Source organism: Loxodonta africana, chromosome 11 (genome assembly GCF_030014295.1).
Source record: "Loxodonta africana isolate mLoxAfr1 chromosome 11, mLoxAfr1.hap2, whole genome shotgun sequence".
Lineage (NCBI taxonomy): Eukaryota > Metazoa > Chordata > Mammalia > Proboscidea > Elephantidae > Loxodonta > Loxodonta africana.
The window spans coordinates 61503846-61524518 of record NC_087352.1 but is presented as its reverse complement, the minus strand read 5'-3'; the positions used below and the strand labels follow the sequence as shown (position 1 = coordinate 61524518).

At 47.2% G+C, this 20673-nt stretch overlaps 1 protein-coding gene across 1 annotated transcript in view; it reads left to right on the top strand.

Moving 5' to 3' along the window:
- Positions 1-20402, top strand: part of SLC14A2 (solute carrier family 14 member 2) — a 55382-nt gene extending 34980 nt beyond the window's left edge. The window contains exons 10-19 of the mRNA XM_003406733.4: positions 2953-3078; positions 5591-5673; positions 7426-7585; positions 8310-8499; positions 9202-9330; positions 10185-10377; positions 14422-14569; positions 15418-15552; positions 17510-17559; positions 19979-20402. Coding sequence (XP_003406781.2) covers positions 2953-3078; positions 5591-5673; positions 7426-7585; positions 8310-8499; positions 9202-9330; positions 10185-10377; positions 14422-14569; positions 15418-15552; positions 17510-17559; positions 19979-20179 — 1415 coding nt within the window. The 3' untranslated portion in view covers positions 20180-20402. The remainder of the gene's footprint in view (positions 1-2952; positions 3079-5590; positions 5674-7425; positions 7586-8309; positions 8500-9201; positions 9331-10184; positions 10378-14421; positions 14570-15417; positions 15553-17509; positions 17560-19978) is intronic.
- The last annotated feature ends 271 nt before the right edge of the window (positions 20403-20673 follow it).

The following is a 20673-nucleotide window of genomic DNA, read 5'->3' as shown; positions in this document are numbered from 1 at the left end:
TGGGCTCGTCCACACCTGGCAGCCTTCACACACAAGCCCTCGGCCAGCAAGACCAGCTGTCCCTGCTGTGTTACTGTGGCTGACTCCTTGGGAAAAAAATCTGGGGTGTCCTAACAACCAACAACTTTCTTTTTCGTATTTCTTTTAAAGTTCCAGGTAGATGTTACCTCGGTTCATTAAACTGAAGCACCCTCTCTGTATTTATGAAAAATAATCCAGGTTAGTAAATGGCATTGGTCATGGCCACCAATGTCCAGGACCAGGCCCTGGAATAAAGGGAGAGCTCCTCTCTTTCACCAAACAGGTCTGTGCTGTACAGTACAGAGCAGTATTGGGGTGGAAAGAGCAGCAAACGGGACCTGGGTTTGGTTCCCAGCTTTGCCATAATTAAGAGCTGTGTGACTTGCATGAGTTGCTTAATTTCTCTGGACAAGGAAAGTGGACTGTGATCTGGAAGCTCCTCCCCAGCTCAGAGTCTGTGAGGCTCAGGTTGGAACACTGCTCTGCCCAGGATGTGGCTGGGGTAACTGACTCTTGGCATATCAGAAGGAGAGCCATGGACAGACAGAGGTGCCCTTGTGTACCTGCAAGCATGTTGGCTTTATGGGGAATCCCAGCTTTGTCAGGTGATGTGATGATACCCCCTCAGGGCTCGTCCCCCCACATGGGCCCTGCCTGTAGAGGTGGCCCAGGGTCAAGGGGGACTCCTTTAGCCTTGGGAGTTATGGCTCATTGCTGATCTGTGGGGAGGATACTGAAATGGGGCCTTCTTCCCATCCTGAGCCTAGAAGGAAGGCACTTGGTTGTATGTTACCTTTCAATCTGACAGTGTAAATGAGGCCTCCTTCCCTGCTTACTCATAACTGTCCCACCCAGTCGCTAGAGAAGGACATCATGTTTGGTAAAGCCGAGGGTCAATGAAAACAGGGAAAACCCTCAATGCAATGGATTGACACAATAACCTCAACAATGGGATCAAACATATCAAAGACCATGGAGGTGGAGCAAGACCTGGCAACATTCTGTTCTGTTATACGTAAGGTCACCATGAATTGGAGCCCGCTCAACAGAAACTAATATCAACAAGATATCCCATAAACATCGGCTGTCGACCCTTCTGTATTCCAAGCTTTGCTGAAGTAGTGTTTACATGAGTAGTTTCTAGTAGAGCAGTGCTTTCAAGCTTTAATATGCACACTGATCAGCTGGGGATCTTGTTAAAAAGCAGATTCCAATTTGGTAAGTCTAGGTTGGGATCTGCAAGTCTGCATTTCTCTCAAGCCCCCAGCACTGTCCCTGAAGCTGGTTCATGAGCCAGACCCTAAATAGCAAAGATGCAGAGAAAAGAACGGGGGCTGAGAGTCACGTGGCTCCACTCTTTGCATGATGCCAAGGAAATCATTGCATACTTCCATTTCCATCTTTTGGAGATAGCATTGCCCACTCTGTCAGTTTGAAGGTACTATGGAAAGGGCCATGTGAGTTAGCTTTGAAAGCATGCAAATCTGATGCATTAATAGTGTGAAGGTTCTCTGCTATTCCAGGCAGCCACTGCATTACCCAAGTCTAGTGTGCGCTGGGACCCCAAGCAGATCTGTGCAAACTGCATACTCCGGGGGTCAGCAAATCCTCCCATTCAGTAGACCTACGTGCATGCTAACCAGCCATCAAGGTGGTCTGGTGCTGTTGTTTCTTGGACCACAGGCCACACTTTGAGAGACCCTGTCCCAAGTGGTAAGAATGTCCTGTTCTGCCCAGTATGTGGAAATTTATGATTATAGGGCACAGTAGAGGACTGCTTGTAGCTGATCACAGAGTCAAGACTCTTAGTTCTCTGTAGAGTGATGTTTCTCAGGCTTTAGTGGGGAATCTTGCTGAAATGGAGATTCGGATTCAGTCAGTCTGGAGCAGGGCCTGAGATTCTGCATTTCAAACAAGCTCCCAGGTGACGCTGATGCCACTGATAAGGACCACACCTTGAGCAGCAAAAACCTAGATCAGTGGTTCTCAACCCAAGCAGACATTACTGCCATCTTTTAAGTACCATGGGTATTAAAACTTTTATTTTTTACATTAGTCTGGGGCAGAGATCAGCCAGTTTGTAAAGCACCTGGGTGATTTTAATATGCAGCCAGCATTTACTCCCCAGCACAGGTGGAAGACAAAGCACCAGAGAAGAATAGGAACGGGCAGTCAGCTGAGGGTCCATTCAGTCATGATACAGGTCCAGGGTCTAGTTAGGTGGAGTTTTAGTTTCTTGGTGCTGCTGTAACAGAAATATTACAATGGGGTGGCTTTAACAAACAGAAATTTATTTTCTCACAGTGTAGGAGGCTAGAAGTCTAAACCCAGGGCACTAGCTCTAAGGGAATGCTCTCTCTATCCACCTGGGGGAAAATCCTTGTCTTAACTTCTCTGCCCAGGCGTTCTTTGGTTCCTTGGAGATCTCCAGGTGGCATCTGTCTTCCCCTTCGTGCTTGCATGTCCCTGTGCCTAATCTGCTTTTTTTAATATCTCTCAAAAGTGATTAGGTTTAGGACACACCCTACACTTATATGGCTTCATTAACATAACAAAACCTTGTTCCCAAATGGGATTACATCCACTGGTATAGGGGTTAGGATTCCAACATTATTTTGGGGAGGCACAATTCAATCCTTAATGGGTGGGTCTTACAGTAGTTCCTGGCTGGAGAAATAAAGCACGATGGCTCACCCACCTTTTGGCACTGATATAACATAGGTCACTGTGGGGAAAGGAAGTGGAAGGTTTCACGGAGGAGTGGAAAAGCTGGATGTCTGATACAGACACTGATCTATTTACTAACCCAGCTTCATACCTCACCGCACTTTCCTTCCCAGCTTCCTGTGATTGTTCGTGTGCTCTCTGTCGGGCTCTTTCTGGGTGGGGACCGTGGTGGGCCACTGACCTGTCTCATTTTGCCCTGGCTAGGCGGCAGTGGGAAGCAGCCACCAAGAGTGGGGGGCCCGAAAGCCAATGAAGGCTCAGAGGCCGTGCTCCTCAATCACAGAAGCGTGTTCCACATCGAGTGGCCATCCATTCGGAGGAAGAGCAAAGGTGTGCACTTCCTCCCCTCACTCTTGGGGCCCTAATTTCCTCATCTCTATAATGGGCACGGAAACCCTGGTGGCATAGTGGTTAAGAGCTACGGCTGCTAACCAAAAGGTTGGCAGTTCAAATTCACCAGGTGCTCCTTGGAAACTCTATGGGGCAGTTCTATTCCGTCAGTTCTATAGGGTGGCTATGAGTCGGAATAGACTCAACGGCAACGGGTTTGGTTTGGTTTTGGGTTTTAAAATGGGCACAATGGCAGTAGCATTGGGTGGGGCTCATTCCTATCGCATCTGACTTCTGAGCTCTGACCACAGCCAGCTTTCGAGGTATCTGGACTCCGCCCTGGGTGGGGAAGAGTGGACCTGGGACAGGCAGTGGACCTGGGACAGTCAGCCTAGACCAGGGGTCCTCAAAACTTAGCTCTGCCTTGGAATCACCTACATCCCATCCCCGGAGACTCTAATTTAATTGGCCTCGGATCAGCCTGGGTGGGCACCAGGATTTTTAAAAGCTCTCCATGAGATTCTAATTGACTGCCAAGTTGAAAACCACTGGTCTAGGAGGCTAGAGATGAAAGGTTCTCACCTACAGCAGAGATGTGGAGCCATGGGGAAGGGAGTTAAAAGGGTAGCTAAGGCTGAGCAAGTGGGGAAACCAGAAACTTGGGCTTGGAAGATGAGAATATGTGCTAGCAAACAGAGAGGAGTTGGTGAACTTCTTAATCAGCTGCAGAAGTGCAGCAGCCCCAGGAAAAACCAGGGCAGAAGAAAAATAGAGCTAGAACCCCCACCCCCAGCTAGGGGAACAGACGTTCCCAGAGTCATCCATCCAGCTGGGGAGCTCTGGGGGATAAGATTGCAGACTTTAGTGCCCATTTGACTGCACTATGTGTTTCCCCAACGATGCGTTTAGTGACTCTCTTCCTCCAGTTTATCTAAACCCCATCATTTCATACCAAAAGTCAATTGGCCCATGATTGAACTTGGGGTGGTTTATGGGAGCATCATACGAGGTGGGAAGAGCATTACATATGCCTCAAGGGTCCCTCTGGCCCCGGAGCTTGGTTTTGCCAGGGCTCAGAGAATGCAATAGAAGGGATCGTGTTTGCCTCAAAGATTAGCAACCCCCATCCAAACACCCTCTTAAGATAGTGGCTGGGGCTGGGTGGGGAGGACTTGGAAGAGAGCCCCCTGCAGAGGAGCCTGGGAGACGGAAGCTGGTGGCAGTCGCTGCAGCATTGGCTGGCAGAAGGGAGCTGCAGACAGAAGCAGCAGGTGGATCCTGTCAGCACTCTGGTGTCGAGGTTCAGAAGAATCCTCTCTGCTTCCTCCCCACTTTTCAAAGCTTCCACAATTGTTTTGTTTCTTCTGCATAGTGTAAATTCCCAACCACACTGGTATTTGCAGTTTCTGCTCCTTCAAGAGTGCAGACACAGTGCCTTTGACGCGTCCCGTCAGATAGCCCGAGGACTCATGAAACAGAAAGGAAAACACCTACTTCTGTCTGAAAACAGAAGTTCAGAGCCCAGCCTGCCATTCTCAGAGTTGACCACTGGGGGGAACCAGAGCATCAAGACTGAAATTCCAAATGCCTTTATTTTGTTGTTGGGCGCCATTGAGTCATTATAAATTATCTAGTAATAATTAAAAATATGCTTAAAGCCACATTAAAAGAATTTTCTAGAATTAAAAGGGCTTTCCAAAACCTGTTTCAAGTGGCTACAGGGATATCACTTGTCCTAATTTAATGCAACCAGCAGCTGCTCCTAAAATACCTAAAATCCAGACATACACTCTAAAAAACAAAACGAAAAAAGGCCAAAACAGCCCCCATTTATCCACTGGGGAGAGTAATGGCCAAATTCAGACCTCACATGACCCAGGCAGCCTATTACTCTATGAGCAGGAAGACAAGGACTCCAGCAAAGTACAGCTTCTCTTTGTATACCTGCAGTTCTCCCTGGGGTACAGGAGAAAGAGCCCTGGACTGGGGATCATGAACAACCCACTGATCCTCTGGGCTGCTGTTTCCTCATCTAAAAAATTAAGGGGTTGAGTTAAATTAGGGCTTCTTAACTAAAGGTTGGTGAGTCCCCCTAATTCGTATAAAAGTCCTGTTTATATGAGAGGCCCCAAAGGGGTCCATGACCAATAAAAGAAAAAGGGGGCCTTCCAGCTTCAAGACTCCATGGTTCTGTGCTTCCTTAAGAGGGATGAAACCAAAAAAAACCCAAACCTTCTGCCACTGAGTCAATTCCAACTCATAGCGACCCTATAGGACAGGGTAGAACTGCCCCCATAGAGTTCCCAGGGAGTGCCTGGTGAATTTGAACTGCTGACCTTTTGGTTAACAGCTGTAGCACTTAACCACTAAGCCACCAGGGTTTCCTCAAGAGGAATAGGAAATACTAGATATTCCAGTTCAAGCCTTTTAAGAAATTAGCTGCTGGGGGGAGGGGGTGGGGGGTGGTCAGGGTAAAGATGTTCTAATTGATATGCTTTCTTTCTGACTCCAGTGTTTGGAAAAGGCGACCACCAGGAGAGAGCAACCAGATACCCACTTCTCTATCAATACCGGAAGGCCACCCTTGAACTAGTTGTGAGTATGGAGTGGCCTAATCAGGGGCAGGCCAGCAATCTCAGAGCCTGCAGGAGGGGAAGGAGCTGACGACCAAAATAGACCTTCTCTGCTTTAGGCAAACTTTTCTTGAATTCATATATTCACAGAAGTAATTACTTGGAATAAAAAAAATGTCTTTTTCACAGTTTACTTTGTCAAGTTTCACAGTCCTTTTATTTATTTATTATCAGTCTTTCTCTAAATCAGAATTCTAGGATTTAAAAGAAAAGCATGTACCAGTTTTCAAAAACAGAATCTTGACGTGTGCTATTTCATACCTTTATGTGTATGCACCGTTAAATGTTAAGGACTGGATATGCTGGGGTGAGACTAGGTACCATGCTCTGGAAGAAATGCGGTATACAGGAAGTAATGATTTTTTAAAAGAATCTGAAGATCAATCGTTAAATCTTCATTCTGCCATTTGAACTTGACCTTTGCAATGAGAACGTCTCCATGCCCAAGTCTTCATCCACAGTATTATGATAAAGATATCATCTAGTTGTACCTTGTAGTGGTAGGTTGCCCATATTAAATGAGATAACATGTCAAACAAAGCAAAAGACATTCTAATCTATAGAAAAGGAGCCCTGCTGGCACAGTGGTTTAAGTGCTTTGCTGCTAACCGAAAGGTCAGCGGTTTGAGCCCACCAGCGGCTCAGCGGAAGAAAGATGTGGAAGTCTGCTTCCACAAAGATTCCAAAAACCAAACCCATTGCTGTGGAGTCAATTCCAACTCATAGCGACCCGTAAGGGATTGAACTGTGTCCCCCAAAAACGTGTCAACTTGGCTAGGCCATGATTTCCAGTATTGTGTAATTATTCTCCATTTTGTGATCTGATGTAATTTCCTAATCTCTACCTGTGGCTAATGAGGCAAAATTAAGTTATGTTAAAGAGGATTAGGGTGGGATGCAATACCCTTACTTGGGTTACAACCCTGATCTGATGTAAGGGGAGTTTCCCTTGGGCATGGCCTGCATTACCTTTTATCTTACGAGAGATAAAAGAAGAGAGAAGCAAGCAGAAAGAGAGGGACCTACTACCACCAAGAAAAAGAGCCAGGAGCGGAGTGCATCCTTTGGGCCTGGGGTCCATGTGCTGAGAACATCCTAGAACCAGGGGAAGACTGATGCCAAGACACGTGGCGATCTCCAAGGAACACTGGGCCCACAGATGTTGAAAGGAGACAAGGACCTTCCCCCAGAGCCAACAGGGAAAGAAAGTCTTTCCCTGAAGCTGGTGCCCTGAATTTGACTTCTAGCCTCCTGAACTGTGAGAGAATAAATTTCTGTTTGTTAAAACACTTGTGGTGTTTCTGTTATAGCAGCACTGGATAACCAAGACACAAATCCTATAGAACAGAGAACTGCCCTGTAGGGTTTCTAAGGCTGTAAATCTTTACCAAAGCAGACTGCCACATCTTTCTCTCATAGAGCGGCTGATGGTTCGGATGGCTGACTTTTCAGTTAGCAGTCAAGGGCTTAACCGCTGCACCACCAGGGCTGTTCCATAAAGGCGACGGCCTTGGAAACCCTGTGGGTCAGCTTTACTCTGTCCTATAGGGTTGCTATGAGTCAGAATCAAGTTGAAGCGGGAGCTGATTAAATAGCAACTCCCAATTTCAAATGAAAATCTTAGCTGGGCCCCTGAGCAACCATGCATACCCACTCCTCAGTGTTAGAAGCACAGAATGTGAGCACTTCCCGCCCATCTCTTGTCCCTGCACAGGATCTGGACAGCATGGAGGAGAGCTCAGAGATCAAGGTGGAAACAGACATTTCCAAGACTTCCTGGATTCAGAGCTCCATGGCTGCCAGTGGGAAAAGGGTCAGCAGAGCCCTCAGTTACATCACAGGAGAGATGAAGGAGTGTGGAGACAGCCTTAAAGGTAAAGGTTCTGTGAGAGAAGCCCAAACCCCACCCTAAAAAGGTCAACTCCAGTCATCCCATGGAAACACGTTGCTACAGTTCCCGCCAGACTAGCCTTAGTTCCGTTTCTGTGGTCTTCCAAGAGAAGACAGAAGTTTACTTTCATAGCAGACATAAAGTCTTTTGGGATGTAAACACCAATACATTTAAGTGTGTGAGCTCTCATTTCTGAACACAAGAGCTATGCTCTGTCAAATATGCCAGCAGAGGGTTGCAGACTTGCAGGCTTTAGCAGTGGGATTCTAGAGCCAGCATGCCAGAAAAACGCCTTCTGAATGGCTCACAGAAGAACCATGTCTATTATTCCAGTAGGTTCTCTTTAGCAGTCTCCCCAGAGCTCAGGCCACGGATTTGATACATCTTCACGCAGCAAGAGAGTTTTATTCTAGAAATCAGCCTTCTTAAAAATCCATGTCACTGTCATGGGGGGGGTGCACATGTTTAGGTCCAGGTACCCCATCCCCACTGCTTGGAAACCTGCCTAAAGACCACGCCCGGCTAGCGATGGGTGTAGAGTCATCCGGGCAGTCAGATGCCCTCTCTGGTTCTTTCTGACTCCCTTCTGTGGTGATTGACAACAGGTAGCTGGCTCCCTGCAGACCCTCTTTGGGTGCTGGGATTCCCTCTCACCCAAACGGAGGGCCAACTGAACATTGCTGATGTTCTGCCCCGGTCCATTCCAGACAAATCCCCCGTGTTCCAGTTTCTCGACTGGGTCCTCCGGGGCACGTCCCAGGTGATGTTTGTCAACAACCCCCTCAGTGGCATCCTCATCATCCTCGGCCTCTTTGTCCAGAACCCCTGGTGGGCTATCTCAGGCTGCTTGGGAACCATCGTCTCCACACTGACAGCCCTCATCCTGAGTCAGGACAAGTAAGTTCCCACAGCCAGGGCCGGAGGGACCGCCCTGTGGAGACCGCTTCCCACCTGCCCACCCCACACACTGCTGGTTTCCCCTCCAAGTAAGAACACTGTAACTAAAAATGACGAGTCTCTCTGGTTATTCTTTTCTACTATGGTCATATATATATATAATTTTTTATATACACACATATATCAAAACATTTGCCATTTTAACCATTTTTAAGCATTCAATTCGATGATGTTAATTACATCTACCACATTGTGCTACCATCACCACTATTTCCCAGATTTCTTCACCACCCCAAACAGAAACTCAATACGCCTTCAGCCACAACTCCACTCTTCCCCTCCTCCCAGCCCTTGGTAACCACTAATAAACTTGTGCCTCTGTGTATGTGCCCACCCTAGATATTTCCTAAAAGTGGGACATACAGTACTTGTCCTTTTGTGTCTGACCTATTTCACTCAGCATAACAGCTCACAAGGAACCATGTCTACTACCAGTTGGCTGTGTTTTCGTAACTATGCATTGTCTAGAGAAATATGAAGGGCTGGTGTCTGCTCTCCCCATTCCTAGAGGGGCGGTTGGTTTGAAGGTGTAGTCAGGCCGCAGGAGAGAAAAACCTGAATCAGAGGACCATTAACAAGGGAGTACCCCACAGTCGGCTATGTGGGAAGCCTCCTGACCAGCCCTCACCCCTTTTTCCCCAGATTCGCCATCGCGACAGGACTCCATGGGTACAATGGGGTGCTGGTGGGGCTGCTCATGGCTGTATTCTCTGACAAAAGCAACTATTACTGGTGGCTTCTGCTCCCCATCATTGTGATGTCCACGTCTTGGTAAGTTTGCAACTGAGGTTGTGGGTTCAGCTTGAGGGCTGCCACCGTTTTTATCCCAGGCCATTACTATTTATGCAAACATGATTTGAAAGTCACATTTACTTAGCTTGCATATCAGAAACACCTCCTGGAAATGACTAACATTGCGCAGCGCCAGGCACCATGCTAGATGCTCCACACAGAGTATCTCATTACCTACTTTTTTTTTTTTTTAAGGTATTAGAGGACTAATCTCTGGACCCACCTTGCTAGAGTAGAAAAACTGAGGCCCACATAGGTTAAGAGTCTAGTGCTGTGGGGTCCTATCAGCTTCTGTAAATCTTCTCATCCCTCCTCCACCCTGTCCAGATTTCTTCTCCTTGGGACCCCTGATCAGACCAAGACAATCTACATGGGTAGGCTGAAGACAGGCCACTGGGCAGAGTCCCCAGAACACCAGATGCCAGCACATCCTCCCCTCCAGGCAGCTCAGGGCCCTCTGGCCACAAGGTTCAGCACACTCAGACACCCAACAAACATCTGTTGAGTGAATGAATGTGATTCCCTTCCCTCTCCCAACTCATCCTCTCTCCTCACATCTGTGGCTGAAGCTATGTGACTCTGGGACTTCCTGTCTCATAACTTCCCCCAGGAAGCCTCCTTCTGAATTAGAGTCTGGACATCACATCTGCCATTGTGCCTGGCCCAGGGAGGAGGCCAAGGGAAGGCCCACTCAGGCCAGTCATGCTCGAGGATGCTGCTTTTCTCCAGAAGGCACAGGGAGCCCAAGTCCCCCTCAGTCAGTCCTTGACCACCCCTCAAGTGTCAGGGCCAAGTGACTTCTTGAACAGCATCTCTTGTGCTTCTGCCACCAGTCCCATCCTCTCCAGCGCCCTGGGCACCATCTTCAGCAAGTGGGACCTCCCAGTCTTCACGCTGCCCTTCAACATTGCGGTGACCCTGTACCTGGCAGCCACGGGCCACTACAACCTCTTCTTCCCCACAGCACTGATGGAGCCTGTGTCTTCAGTGCCCAACATTACCTGGTCGGAGGTCCAAGTGCCGCTGGTAGGTATCATGGAAAGTTGAAGGGGAGCATATGTCCAAACTTGATTTAAAAGTAGAGTTTGCTTATTTATCATGTCAGAAACATCTATGAGTGATGGTTGTTGTTTGCGCCATGGAGTCAGCTCCAACCCATGGTGACCCCATGCACAACAGAACGAAACATTGCCCTGTCCCGTATCATCTTCACAGTTAGTATGCTCAAGTCCATTGTTGCAGCCATTGTATATTTTGAGTGCCTTCTAACCTAGGGGGCTCATCTGCCAGCACTATACCAGACAACATTCTGTTGTGATCCATAGGGTTTTCACTGGCTAATTTTCAGAAGTAGATCAACAGGCCTTTCTTCCTGGTCTTAGTCTGGAGGCTCTGCTGAAGCCTGTCCACCATGGGTGACCCTGCTGGTATTTGAAATACCAGTGGCAAAGCTTCCAGCATCACAGCAACATGCAACCCACCCCAGTATGACAAACTGATGGATGAGTGGTGGCCACAAGTAATAAAAAAAAAAAAAGTTATTAATAATTCTACAGTGTGAACCACTCTACATATGATAACTCATTAAATACCATCCTTTTCTCTTCTTAAGAGCTGAAAGGGCCATCTCTGGTCCCACCCTGATATAACACAGAGGAAGAAAATGAGGCCAGGTTTTAAAACTTCCCTGAAGCCACACAGCTAATTAGGAGCAAAGTCAAACTTAGCTTTCAGGCCCCCTGACTTCCAGGCCCCCTGACTTCCAGGCCAGGGTTCTTTCTTTCTTTCTTTTTTTTTTTTTGAGATCTCTTTGATGCTTTCCTCCAGCCTTAATGCAGCTTCTGCTGTGCATTTTCTTTCATTCAATCACACTGGATAATTAAAGACGGACACATCACACTACCATCTATTGGCTTAAGAAGTCGCTGTGCTCGCCTCTGGAGTTTGTCCCAGCCACTTGTGTAGGAGTGATCATGCCGAAGGCACAGGCGCTTCTCTACTCAGAGTCCCATGACAGAACACTTCATGTTTTTTACGAGTGTTCTGTACCTGACGCTGACCTCTGGAAGTCAACCAGTGTGATGAATAAGAACCTACACTAAACACAGTAAATCAGCACGGAGAAGCAGGCCCACCAGCTCCTTATCTAAACAGACTTGTGGTCTGAGGCCCCCTACTTCCCGTCACCCTAAAGGGCCCAGGCCTGGGGCTCAGTCCGCTGCTTCCTGATTGGCAATTCATCCTCTAACCACAGGCAGCTGGGGCTTGCTCAAGGAACCTTCTCTCAGAAATCGTGGGGCAGCGTCTCTCTTTAGCATCCCATAGCTGGCAGCAGCGGTATGGCAGAGCAGAATGAGGCCTGCATTAGCAGTGAGGAGATCGTGATTTAGGAAGAGAACTACTGGCGTTAGGCCCATCCTCGCTGATTTTTGTGTGTGAGGACTTCATGGGCCAGACCCTATCAAAGACCCTCTCAAAAAAAAAAAAAAAAAAAACCCATTGCCATCTAGTTGATTCTGACTCATAGCGACCCTATAGGACAGAGTAGAGCTGCCCCATAAAGTTTCCAAGGAGCCCCTGGTGGATTCGAACTGCTGACCTTTGGGTTAGCAGCCGTAGCACTTAAACACTACACCACCAGGGTTTCCAAGTCTCTCAGAGACAAGAAAAACATGAAAAGAGGTATGTTAGCAATTCAGCTTCTAGGCTTCTTACCCACCATGTTCATGCAATCAATATCCTTTAGAGGCAAGATGACTCAAATTGATGCACTCTGGGGAGACGATGTTAGAATAGGCCAGTTTAAGATACTTTGCATGCTTCATGCCACATTTTCAATGAAAAAGATATTTGGGAATCTTGTGCAAATGAAAAAAACAGTATTTAAGAATCCAGTTGTCTTAGGCATCTAGTGCTGCTATAACAGAAATACCACAAGTGGATGGCTTTAACAAAGAGAAATTTATTCTCTCACCATCTAGTAGGTTACAAGTCCAAATTCAGGGTGTCAGCTCCAGGGGATGCCTTTCTCTCTCTGTGGTTCTGGAGGAAGATTCCTGGTCCTCAAACTTCCCCTGGTCGAGGAGCTTCTCAAGCGCAGGGACCCCAGGTCCAAAGGACACACTCTGCTCCCAGTGCGGCTTTCTTGGTGGTATGAGGTCCCCATTCTCTGCTTGCTTCCTTTTCCTTTTATCTGTTGAGAGATAAAAGGTGGTGCGGGCCACACCCCAGGGAAACTCCCTTTACATTGGATCAGGGAGGTGACCTGGGTAAGGGTATTACAATCCCACCTTGATCCTCCTCTGTAACATAAAATTACAATCACATCATGGGGGGCAACCACACAATACTGGGAAATGTGGCCTAACCAAGTTGACACATATTTTGGGGAGGACACAATTCAACCCATGACACCGGTAAAAACACTTTGGAACTCCGAAATTCCAAGAATAGTAGGAAAGAATTTCATTTGGGGGTGTTTTTTTCTTTGAGAAATAACTTTTTGACTAACTGAATGGATCATGGGCACAATTAATATGTTGTTCTTTCTGACTATTATAATTAGAGCCTTGAGTTTCTGGGAAACGAGCAGCAAATGTCAGAGGGAGGGTCTAAAACCCCTGACAGTGTTGAGTCCTGCGTGCCCCCTGCTCTTGTGCATGGACAGCCCCCTTCTAGAGGGCACAACCTGCTGAGAACTGAGTGGTCGTGCAGCTCTGCTATCTCTCATAGGCCTCTTTCCCATCCCGCCTTTCCCTGCATGATGGTGCCAGAGTCTCATCCTGTTCTCTGCCTTGGGCAAAGGGGATACTGAGCCCAGAGGGTGAGCCCTTCAGGCCAGCCCAGGGGCTCCTGCCTCAGCACACTCCCCCCTTGTGCGAGGGCCATTGAGCTACAGGATTTCCCTCCCCTGACACCCCCAAGAAGCAGAGGCCTCACAGAGGACATGCCTCACATAAATACACACACCTCAGACTCTGCCCCTTCTCCACTTACAGCACCGGAGTGAGACGAATCCCAGTGCACCCCAGCAGGGCCCAGGGTCTCCTCCCTGAGCACTTGCTTAGCTGAATGGCCTTTGGCCAACCCCCCCAAAACTCAGGATCCTGTCCCAGGCATAGGAGGGCCAGTGTCCCCAGGATCCACCAATCACACTCCTTTTCTCAAACACCAGAGCACAGGTACAATGCCTACAAGGCAATGGGTCCTGCACCCTCACACACTTTTTCATCCAGCAGGCAGGCCCCGCTGATCCCAGAGCTACAAGGAGGCCTGGCTCAAGCAGTGTGCCAGTCACATCTGTCAGTCAAAAGAGCAGATATGTAACAATACCACCTTCTCAGGGGCTTTTCTGTGGATACCGGACCCATTGCTCACAGTCTGGAGTAATATACCCGCACCCCAGACTCATTCTCAGAAACACAAAGGATCCTTTTCCATCAATATCTGGCCTTCTACTCATCTTTCAAAGGTCCCTAGATGGCACAAACAGTTTGCTCTTGACAGCTAACCTAAAGTTTGGCAGTTTGAACCTACCCAGCAGCACCACAGAAGACAGGCCTGGCAATCTGCTTCTATAAAGATTACAGCCAAGAAAATCCTGTGGGGGGAGTTCTACTCTGCAACACATGGAGTTGCCTTGAGTCGCAATCGACTTGACGGCAATGAGTTTGGTTTTGGGTACTCATCTTTCTATAACTAGCTTTTAAAAAATAAAAGTTATAAGAGGGTTTTTAAGCCCTAACTTTGATCAGACATCTATTGCTTTCCTAATAAATAATGCCCTAATCTGAAAGGCTTTCCATTTCTCTTCACTGAGGGCATAATGCTTTATGCCCATGTTTCTAAATAAAAGAAACATACCATCCTCATCCCTAAATGTTCTAAGAACTCAAGAAGAAGGTAGTAAAGTCTGTGTTCCTTTTAAAGCTAATCTACTTGAATGAAAAATACCTTGGGAACCCATAGCAAAGTGCTGGTGTGGAGGGTCGGGTGCCAAGTCTTCTTCAGCCATGGTGCAAGTCATCTCCCTTGCTTTGTAATAAGCACGTGATCCTGTCGTACCTACAGCTTTTGAGGGCCATCCCTGTTGGAATTGGCCAAGTGTATGGCTGCGATAACCCCTGGACGGGAGGCATTTTCCTCATCGCGTTGTTCATATCCTCACCTCTTGTTTGCTTACACGCGGCAATTGGATCCACCATGGGGATGTTAGCAGGTCAGTGTCATCATGCCCCCTGTGGCTTGGAGCCCGGGGCCAGCTCCAATGGTGGCATGTGTCTTCAATGACCCACCTGCTCTCCTGCAAACTTTTCTCCTCCCCAGAGTAGATTAACCAGTTAGCAAGGTATGTACGGGCTTACTTGTGCTTACTTATGAATCTGTAGTGCACAATTTCACATGGGTTTCACCATATCCTTGATTAGTAAGCACAAGTAAGCCCATGCATATCTTGCTTGTTGGGTAATCCATTCCCGACCCTTCCGTTGTGCCCTGTTTCTCCACTGATGGTGCCAGTGCCTTCATGCTCCCTGGAGCAAAAGCTGCCCTCAGGAAAGGTTTTGGTATTAGTCATTTACACCTTAGTATAAATTTATAAATTTAAGGTATAATTTATTAAAAAAAAATTTTTTTTTTTTTTACCTTAGTATAAATTTAAGGTATAATTTGTTGGGGGGGGGTGTTTTCTCCCAGACATATTTCTATTTTAAGTCTTATCTCTAACAACGATAAGAAGGATTCATTTTCCATTAGAGAACATTAAGATATCAGTAAGGAGGGAGAGGTCTCTTTTGGGGAGAACTATTTAATTCCCACCGCAAAGTCTTTACTCAAAGGGCCTCCTACCCATGCTAGTTTAACTACTAGTATACATGTGGCTCTGTGGCCATTTGTTTCCTTTAGATGTTTTTTCACTGAATAGAAATCAGAAGTCCTTTCTATAAATACCTTAGAGAATAAGGAGTCCTGGGCTTTGAAGACTGTAGTGGTCAGCCCAGGAGGTCAGGGCAGGCAGGAAGGCTCAGGAGATACAAACTCAGCTCTGTCACCTGCCTTCTCTCACAGCTCTCACTATCGCGACACCCTTCGACTCCATCTACTTTGGCCTGTGGGGCTTCAACAGCACCCTCGCATGCATTGCCGTAGGGGGTATGTTCTACGTCATCACCTGGCAGACGCACCTCCTCGCCATTGCCTGTGGTACGTACTACAAACAGAATTCTCTTTCCACCTTAAATGATGCCTGCGTCTGTCCCATGAGGTTATTCTCTGAAAATTCTGCTAATTCCCCAAAGATACACTAGAAGAATTACTTGCTTTATAAAAGGATTTTTGTTCAAAAAAAGTTTTAATGGTTCCAGTTCCAGCTGCTGTCAAGTTGATTCCTACCCATGGCAACCTCATGTATGTCAGAGAGAACTGTGCTCCATAGGGTCTTCCATGGTTGATTTTTCAGAAGTAGGATTCCAGGCCATTCTTCTGAGGTACCTGGGGTGGACTTGAACCTCCAACATTTCAGTTAGCAGCCAAGCATGTTAACCGTTTGCACCATCCAAGGAAAACCAAAAAAACCTGTTGCTGTCGAGTCAATTCCAATTCATAGTGACCCTATAGGACAGAGTAGAACTGCCCCATAGAGTTGCCAAGGAGTGCCTGATGGATTTGAACTACTAGACCTTTTGGTTAGCAGCCTTACCTCTTAACCACTACGCCACCAAGGTTTCTACCACCCAAGCACTCCTTTTAACTGTTAACCCAAACCCACTGCCTTCGAGTTGATTCCAACTCACAACGACCCTATAGCACAGAGTAAAACCACTCTGTGGGGTTTTCAAGGCTGTAATCTTTAGGGAAGAAGATGCCACATCTTTCTCCCACGGAGCATCTGATGGGTTCAAACTGCCAACCTTTCAGTTAGCAGCTAAGCTCTTAACCACCATGCCACGAGGGCTCTTTTTTTTAAAGGTTACTTAGTGATTAATACATTAAAATCTTTTTTCACTAAGCATGAAGTGTTCAGCCATATGAAGACAGATTTTTTTAGATGGTGGTGACTTTTTTGAAGCCTGTCCTGACCCATGAAATTTTTTCCTGCCCCACACCTCATTTCGTATTTGTTCTTTAATCTCCTCTCTCCCTTCCAACTTGAATCCCCACTTCTAAACAATAGCGACTTCTCCAACTGAAAGACAGAACAGTCATGTTAGTTAACTTCTCTGAGCCTCAATTGTCTCATCTGTAAAATGAAGGCAATAATAGTGCTTACTTTGTAAGAATATTGAAAGCATGGTCAAGATTACTACCAGCTGGGCACACAGTAACTCTAATAAAGGTTAACTGTCATTAATTTGAGTCCTTGAGTGGTGCAAATGGTTAGCGCTTTTGTAGCAGCCAAAGGGTTGGAGGTTCAAGTCCACCTAGAGATACCTCAGAAGAAAAGCCTTCCTAAAAATTAGCCTTTGAGAACCCTATGGAAGCACAGTTATATTCTGACACACATGGGGTCACCATGAGTCAACTCAATGGCAACAGGATTTTTTTGGGGGGGTCATTAATATCCTAGGGGCTACCAATGCTTTCACTTGAGAGATTAAGAGTTCAGAAGCAAAGCCCAAACACCCTGGCCCATTTTCACGGCATCTCACCTCTCACTGGCACTTGGCTCTTCCCAAAGGCAACATGGCCACACCCTCCGCCAAGCCTGGAAGATGAGGCAGTTTAGGCACGTTTGTGTTCCTTAAGCTTCCAGAACACTGCTCCTCCCTGGAAACCCATATGATGTTAATAACCTGTGCCGAAGTATTCCAGCAGGGAGCTCTGGGATTCACTTGCCTTTGCTGAGCAGTAAAATTTTCATTTATGACTTATGCTGTTAAATGTTCCTTTACTGGAACGCAAGGTGGTGGAACCCATGAGGACAGTAACAGCTAAATTCTGGACCTTTTAACAAAGTTCATCTGTTGTCTTAGCTGTGCCGGCATTTGTATGGAATTTAACACTTTTCAAAGCTGCCAAGCAATGGATACGTAACTCAAGTTCTTTTTTAAATCTGTGAGATGGCATTTGTGGCATAAAATTGATGGAGAGAGCATGTGTAGACTAAGCTGGAGGGACTGTTAAATAGTTACTAGAATGTTCCTTGTGGTTCTTTTTCCAGCACTGTTTGCGGCCTACCTGGGTGCTGCCCTGGCTAACATGTTGTCTGTGGTGAGTCACTGTGAGCTCAGAACAAGCCCACAGCACCATCCTGATGTTCACTCCAGTTCCCAGAGCCTGCTGCTCATACCCCTTCCTCCAGGAGCCCCTCCCCAGCCCACCCCTTCATCTCAGTCACCCCACTCACCTCAGCACCAACCAGACAGAAGGAACAGGGCCTCAAAAGTTTAAATGTCAACCACTGGGTCCATCAAATCCCCTTGTCAATAGGCAGTGGAGCTCCTCCTAGAAAGACAATTTGTAGAGCATCATCTTGTAAATCAAAGATTTAAATCACACTTTTTTCTATGATATCATCCTTCACAGCTGTTTTGAAACCTTTCTTATTTAAATTTGTTTTTGTATTGATAGATTGTCTGCCCAACTAGGTGGTGGGTCACTAGCACAGTGCTGGTCACTTTGGTGGATATGAGGAATTTAGAGGTGTTACTCCCATCCCTTCAGCAGTACGGACTCTAAGTGGGATGGGAATTTAGAGGAGGAAGAAAAGGGGGGTCACTAGTGAAGGCTTCAGGAAAGAAGGGGTGTTAAGCCCCAGCCAAGCCCAGCGGAAGATAGAGCTGGAGCTCATGGGCCCTGGGCAGCAGTCAGAGACCCTGGTCTTTGTCTGAGACCCAATGTACCGTGGTTTATGGAGTCAGAGGAGCCACACAGCCAGCCCTAGTCCCCCTACACCTACCAAGAAAGGCCTAGTCCCCAGATGGCAGCACAGAGCACTCAGGACCCAGCTGCAGTCCTTGTCTCCCAGCTTTGGATAAAGGCACAGGCACACATCTCACGTGGCCAACCAGGAAAAGATCCAATGATCCTGCGGTGGTACAGGGGTGGGCATTCTACTCACCCTGTCTAAATCCTACCCCCACTTCTAGTGAAAATGAGTGGTTTGGACTCAGCATAGGAAGAAATTTTCTAAGCAGTAGAACTAGCCTTCCCTGATAGTGTTCTGTCTCCCCAGATAGACTAAGTCCCTCCCTCCTCTGGGCCCTCATTTGCATTTTGCATGCACCTCTGCTACACCATTTGACCTGCAGAACTATGACGAGTCAAGTATATATGGTCTTCTTCCACCTTCAGCCCCTGTGCTCCTTCAGAACAGGGGCCCTGTCATATTCTTATCTTTATCTCTGGCACCTATTTTAGAGCTCAGCACATAGTAGGTGCTTGAGAAATGCTGAATGAATGAAACCTTAAGGTAATGAGCCCCACAACAGGAAATATGAAAGCTGGGACTGAAGAAGACTCTGAAAAGGATTTGGAGAAACACGTTGAGTGGAATTCATCATTCATCGGTATTCCTTGCAGCAGCATTTCTGATATCAAGCTGTCACTGTCCTTCCCCAAGTCCCACCCAACAGCGCCATCTTTGGACACACACTTGTCTGGTATGCTCTGTGAGCTCCCAGACCAGTGCTGGATTACCCCTCTGTGATGCCTCCTGTTGGGATAGCAGGGACCCATGCTTTGACTAAAATCAGTGTTACCCAGTGGTACTGCCTAAGGTTTTTAGTACTTATAATAAAATGATCTTCAGGGGAGAGGTGACAGGATTTGATCTACCTGATAGTTAAATTTGCAGGCTTTTTATTAGCAAGCTCTCCACTCAAGCTAGCTCAAAAGAAGAGTAAGGAGGGATATTAAAAGGCCTCGGGGCATCTTAAGGAAATAAAAAACAGCTCAACATCATGAGAAAGGAAGCTGGGAATGGGAGACTCCTTGAGAAGAGAGGCAGCTACTCTCCATCCGGAGATCCCTGGGACTTGGATTTCCTGTCTTTGCCTCTCTCCGTATTTCTGCTCTGTTTCCCTGAGTCTCTTTTTGATGAGTTTCCTCTGCTGCACACAGCCCCAAATGCCACCCAGCCTGGTCCTCTAGACCTTTCAGTTCATGGACTCTCACACCATTTCTGGACACAGGCTCTGTGCCTCTTAGTTGGAATTCTCAAGAGAGAGAGTCTGTTGGGCCAGGTCATCATCCTATGGGAAAGCTGCATTTGAGTGAGCTGCCTATCTGTAGTCCAGTCAACTGCAACCAAAGAGAAAAGGCTCAGAGGATACAAAATGGCTGCCAGTGTTACTCCTTCAACAGGAGCTGATGACAGAAGGTGGGAGAATAGCCATAGTTCCAAGAGTTTTAAGTATAGCCTGGCCAGACACCCCAAGACATGCCTTCTACATAAAGGCATATTATAATAGCATTCTAATGGGTGCATTTTGAAGCATGTCTGTTCATCTGTTACAAGGCAGACTGAATCACTGACATGATTTTATATAGGTCAACATTAAGTATCACCCGTATCAGTGCCCAGGAAGAGTCCCCTCCTCTGCAGGGCTACAGGTGACTGGTGAGGGCTAATAAAACAAACACAGGCATCTGATGTAATCAAGGCTTCTCTTGTGTTCTTCTCCCCCAGTTTGGATTACCACCCTGCACGTGGCCCTTCTGCCTCGCTGCGCTCACCTTCCTGCTCTTAACAACCAACAACCCTGCCATCTATAAGCTCCCACTCAGCAAAGTCACCTACCCAGAGGCCAACCGCATCTACTACCTGTCCCAGGAGAGAAACAGAAGGGCATCCACCATAACCAAGTACCAGGCCTACGACGCCTCCTAAGTTGCCCCTTCCAAAACATGACACTGGAAACTCAGCCTCCTACAGACTGACTGGGTCCCTTAGCTAAAGGCCACTGAACCTTCCCTTCTGTCTGTTCTGTGATTCTCCCCCAAGCAAGCCTACCCCAGTTACTCCCAACCACAAGGAAGTGGTATGTGTGATCACCACTCAGGAACCTCTCTGTTCTAAGATGCACAAGGCTTATTGAGGATATGGTTAGTCTAGACTTTATACCCATAGCACACACCATAGGACCTCCCTTTGAGACGCATTTGCCCTCATCTGCAAAATAAGCCACATCTCCAAAGAGAAGTCACTGAGAAGGTAACAGAGATTGGCGACATGATCATCCAACTCAGCCATTTGATGTAGGGAAGCTCTGTGTCAGGGAACATGCTGGAAGGTAGGCGTGCTGGTTCTACCCCCAGTTCTGCCTCTAACACAGTCCTTTCCTGCTCTCAGCCTCCATTTCTCATTGGCTCCGTGATGGGGTG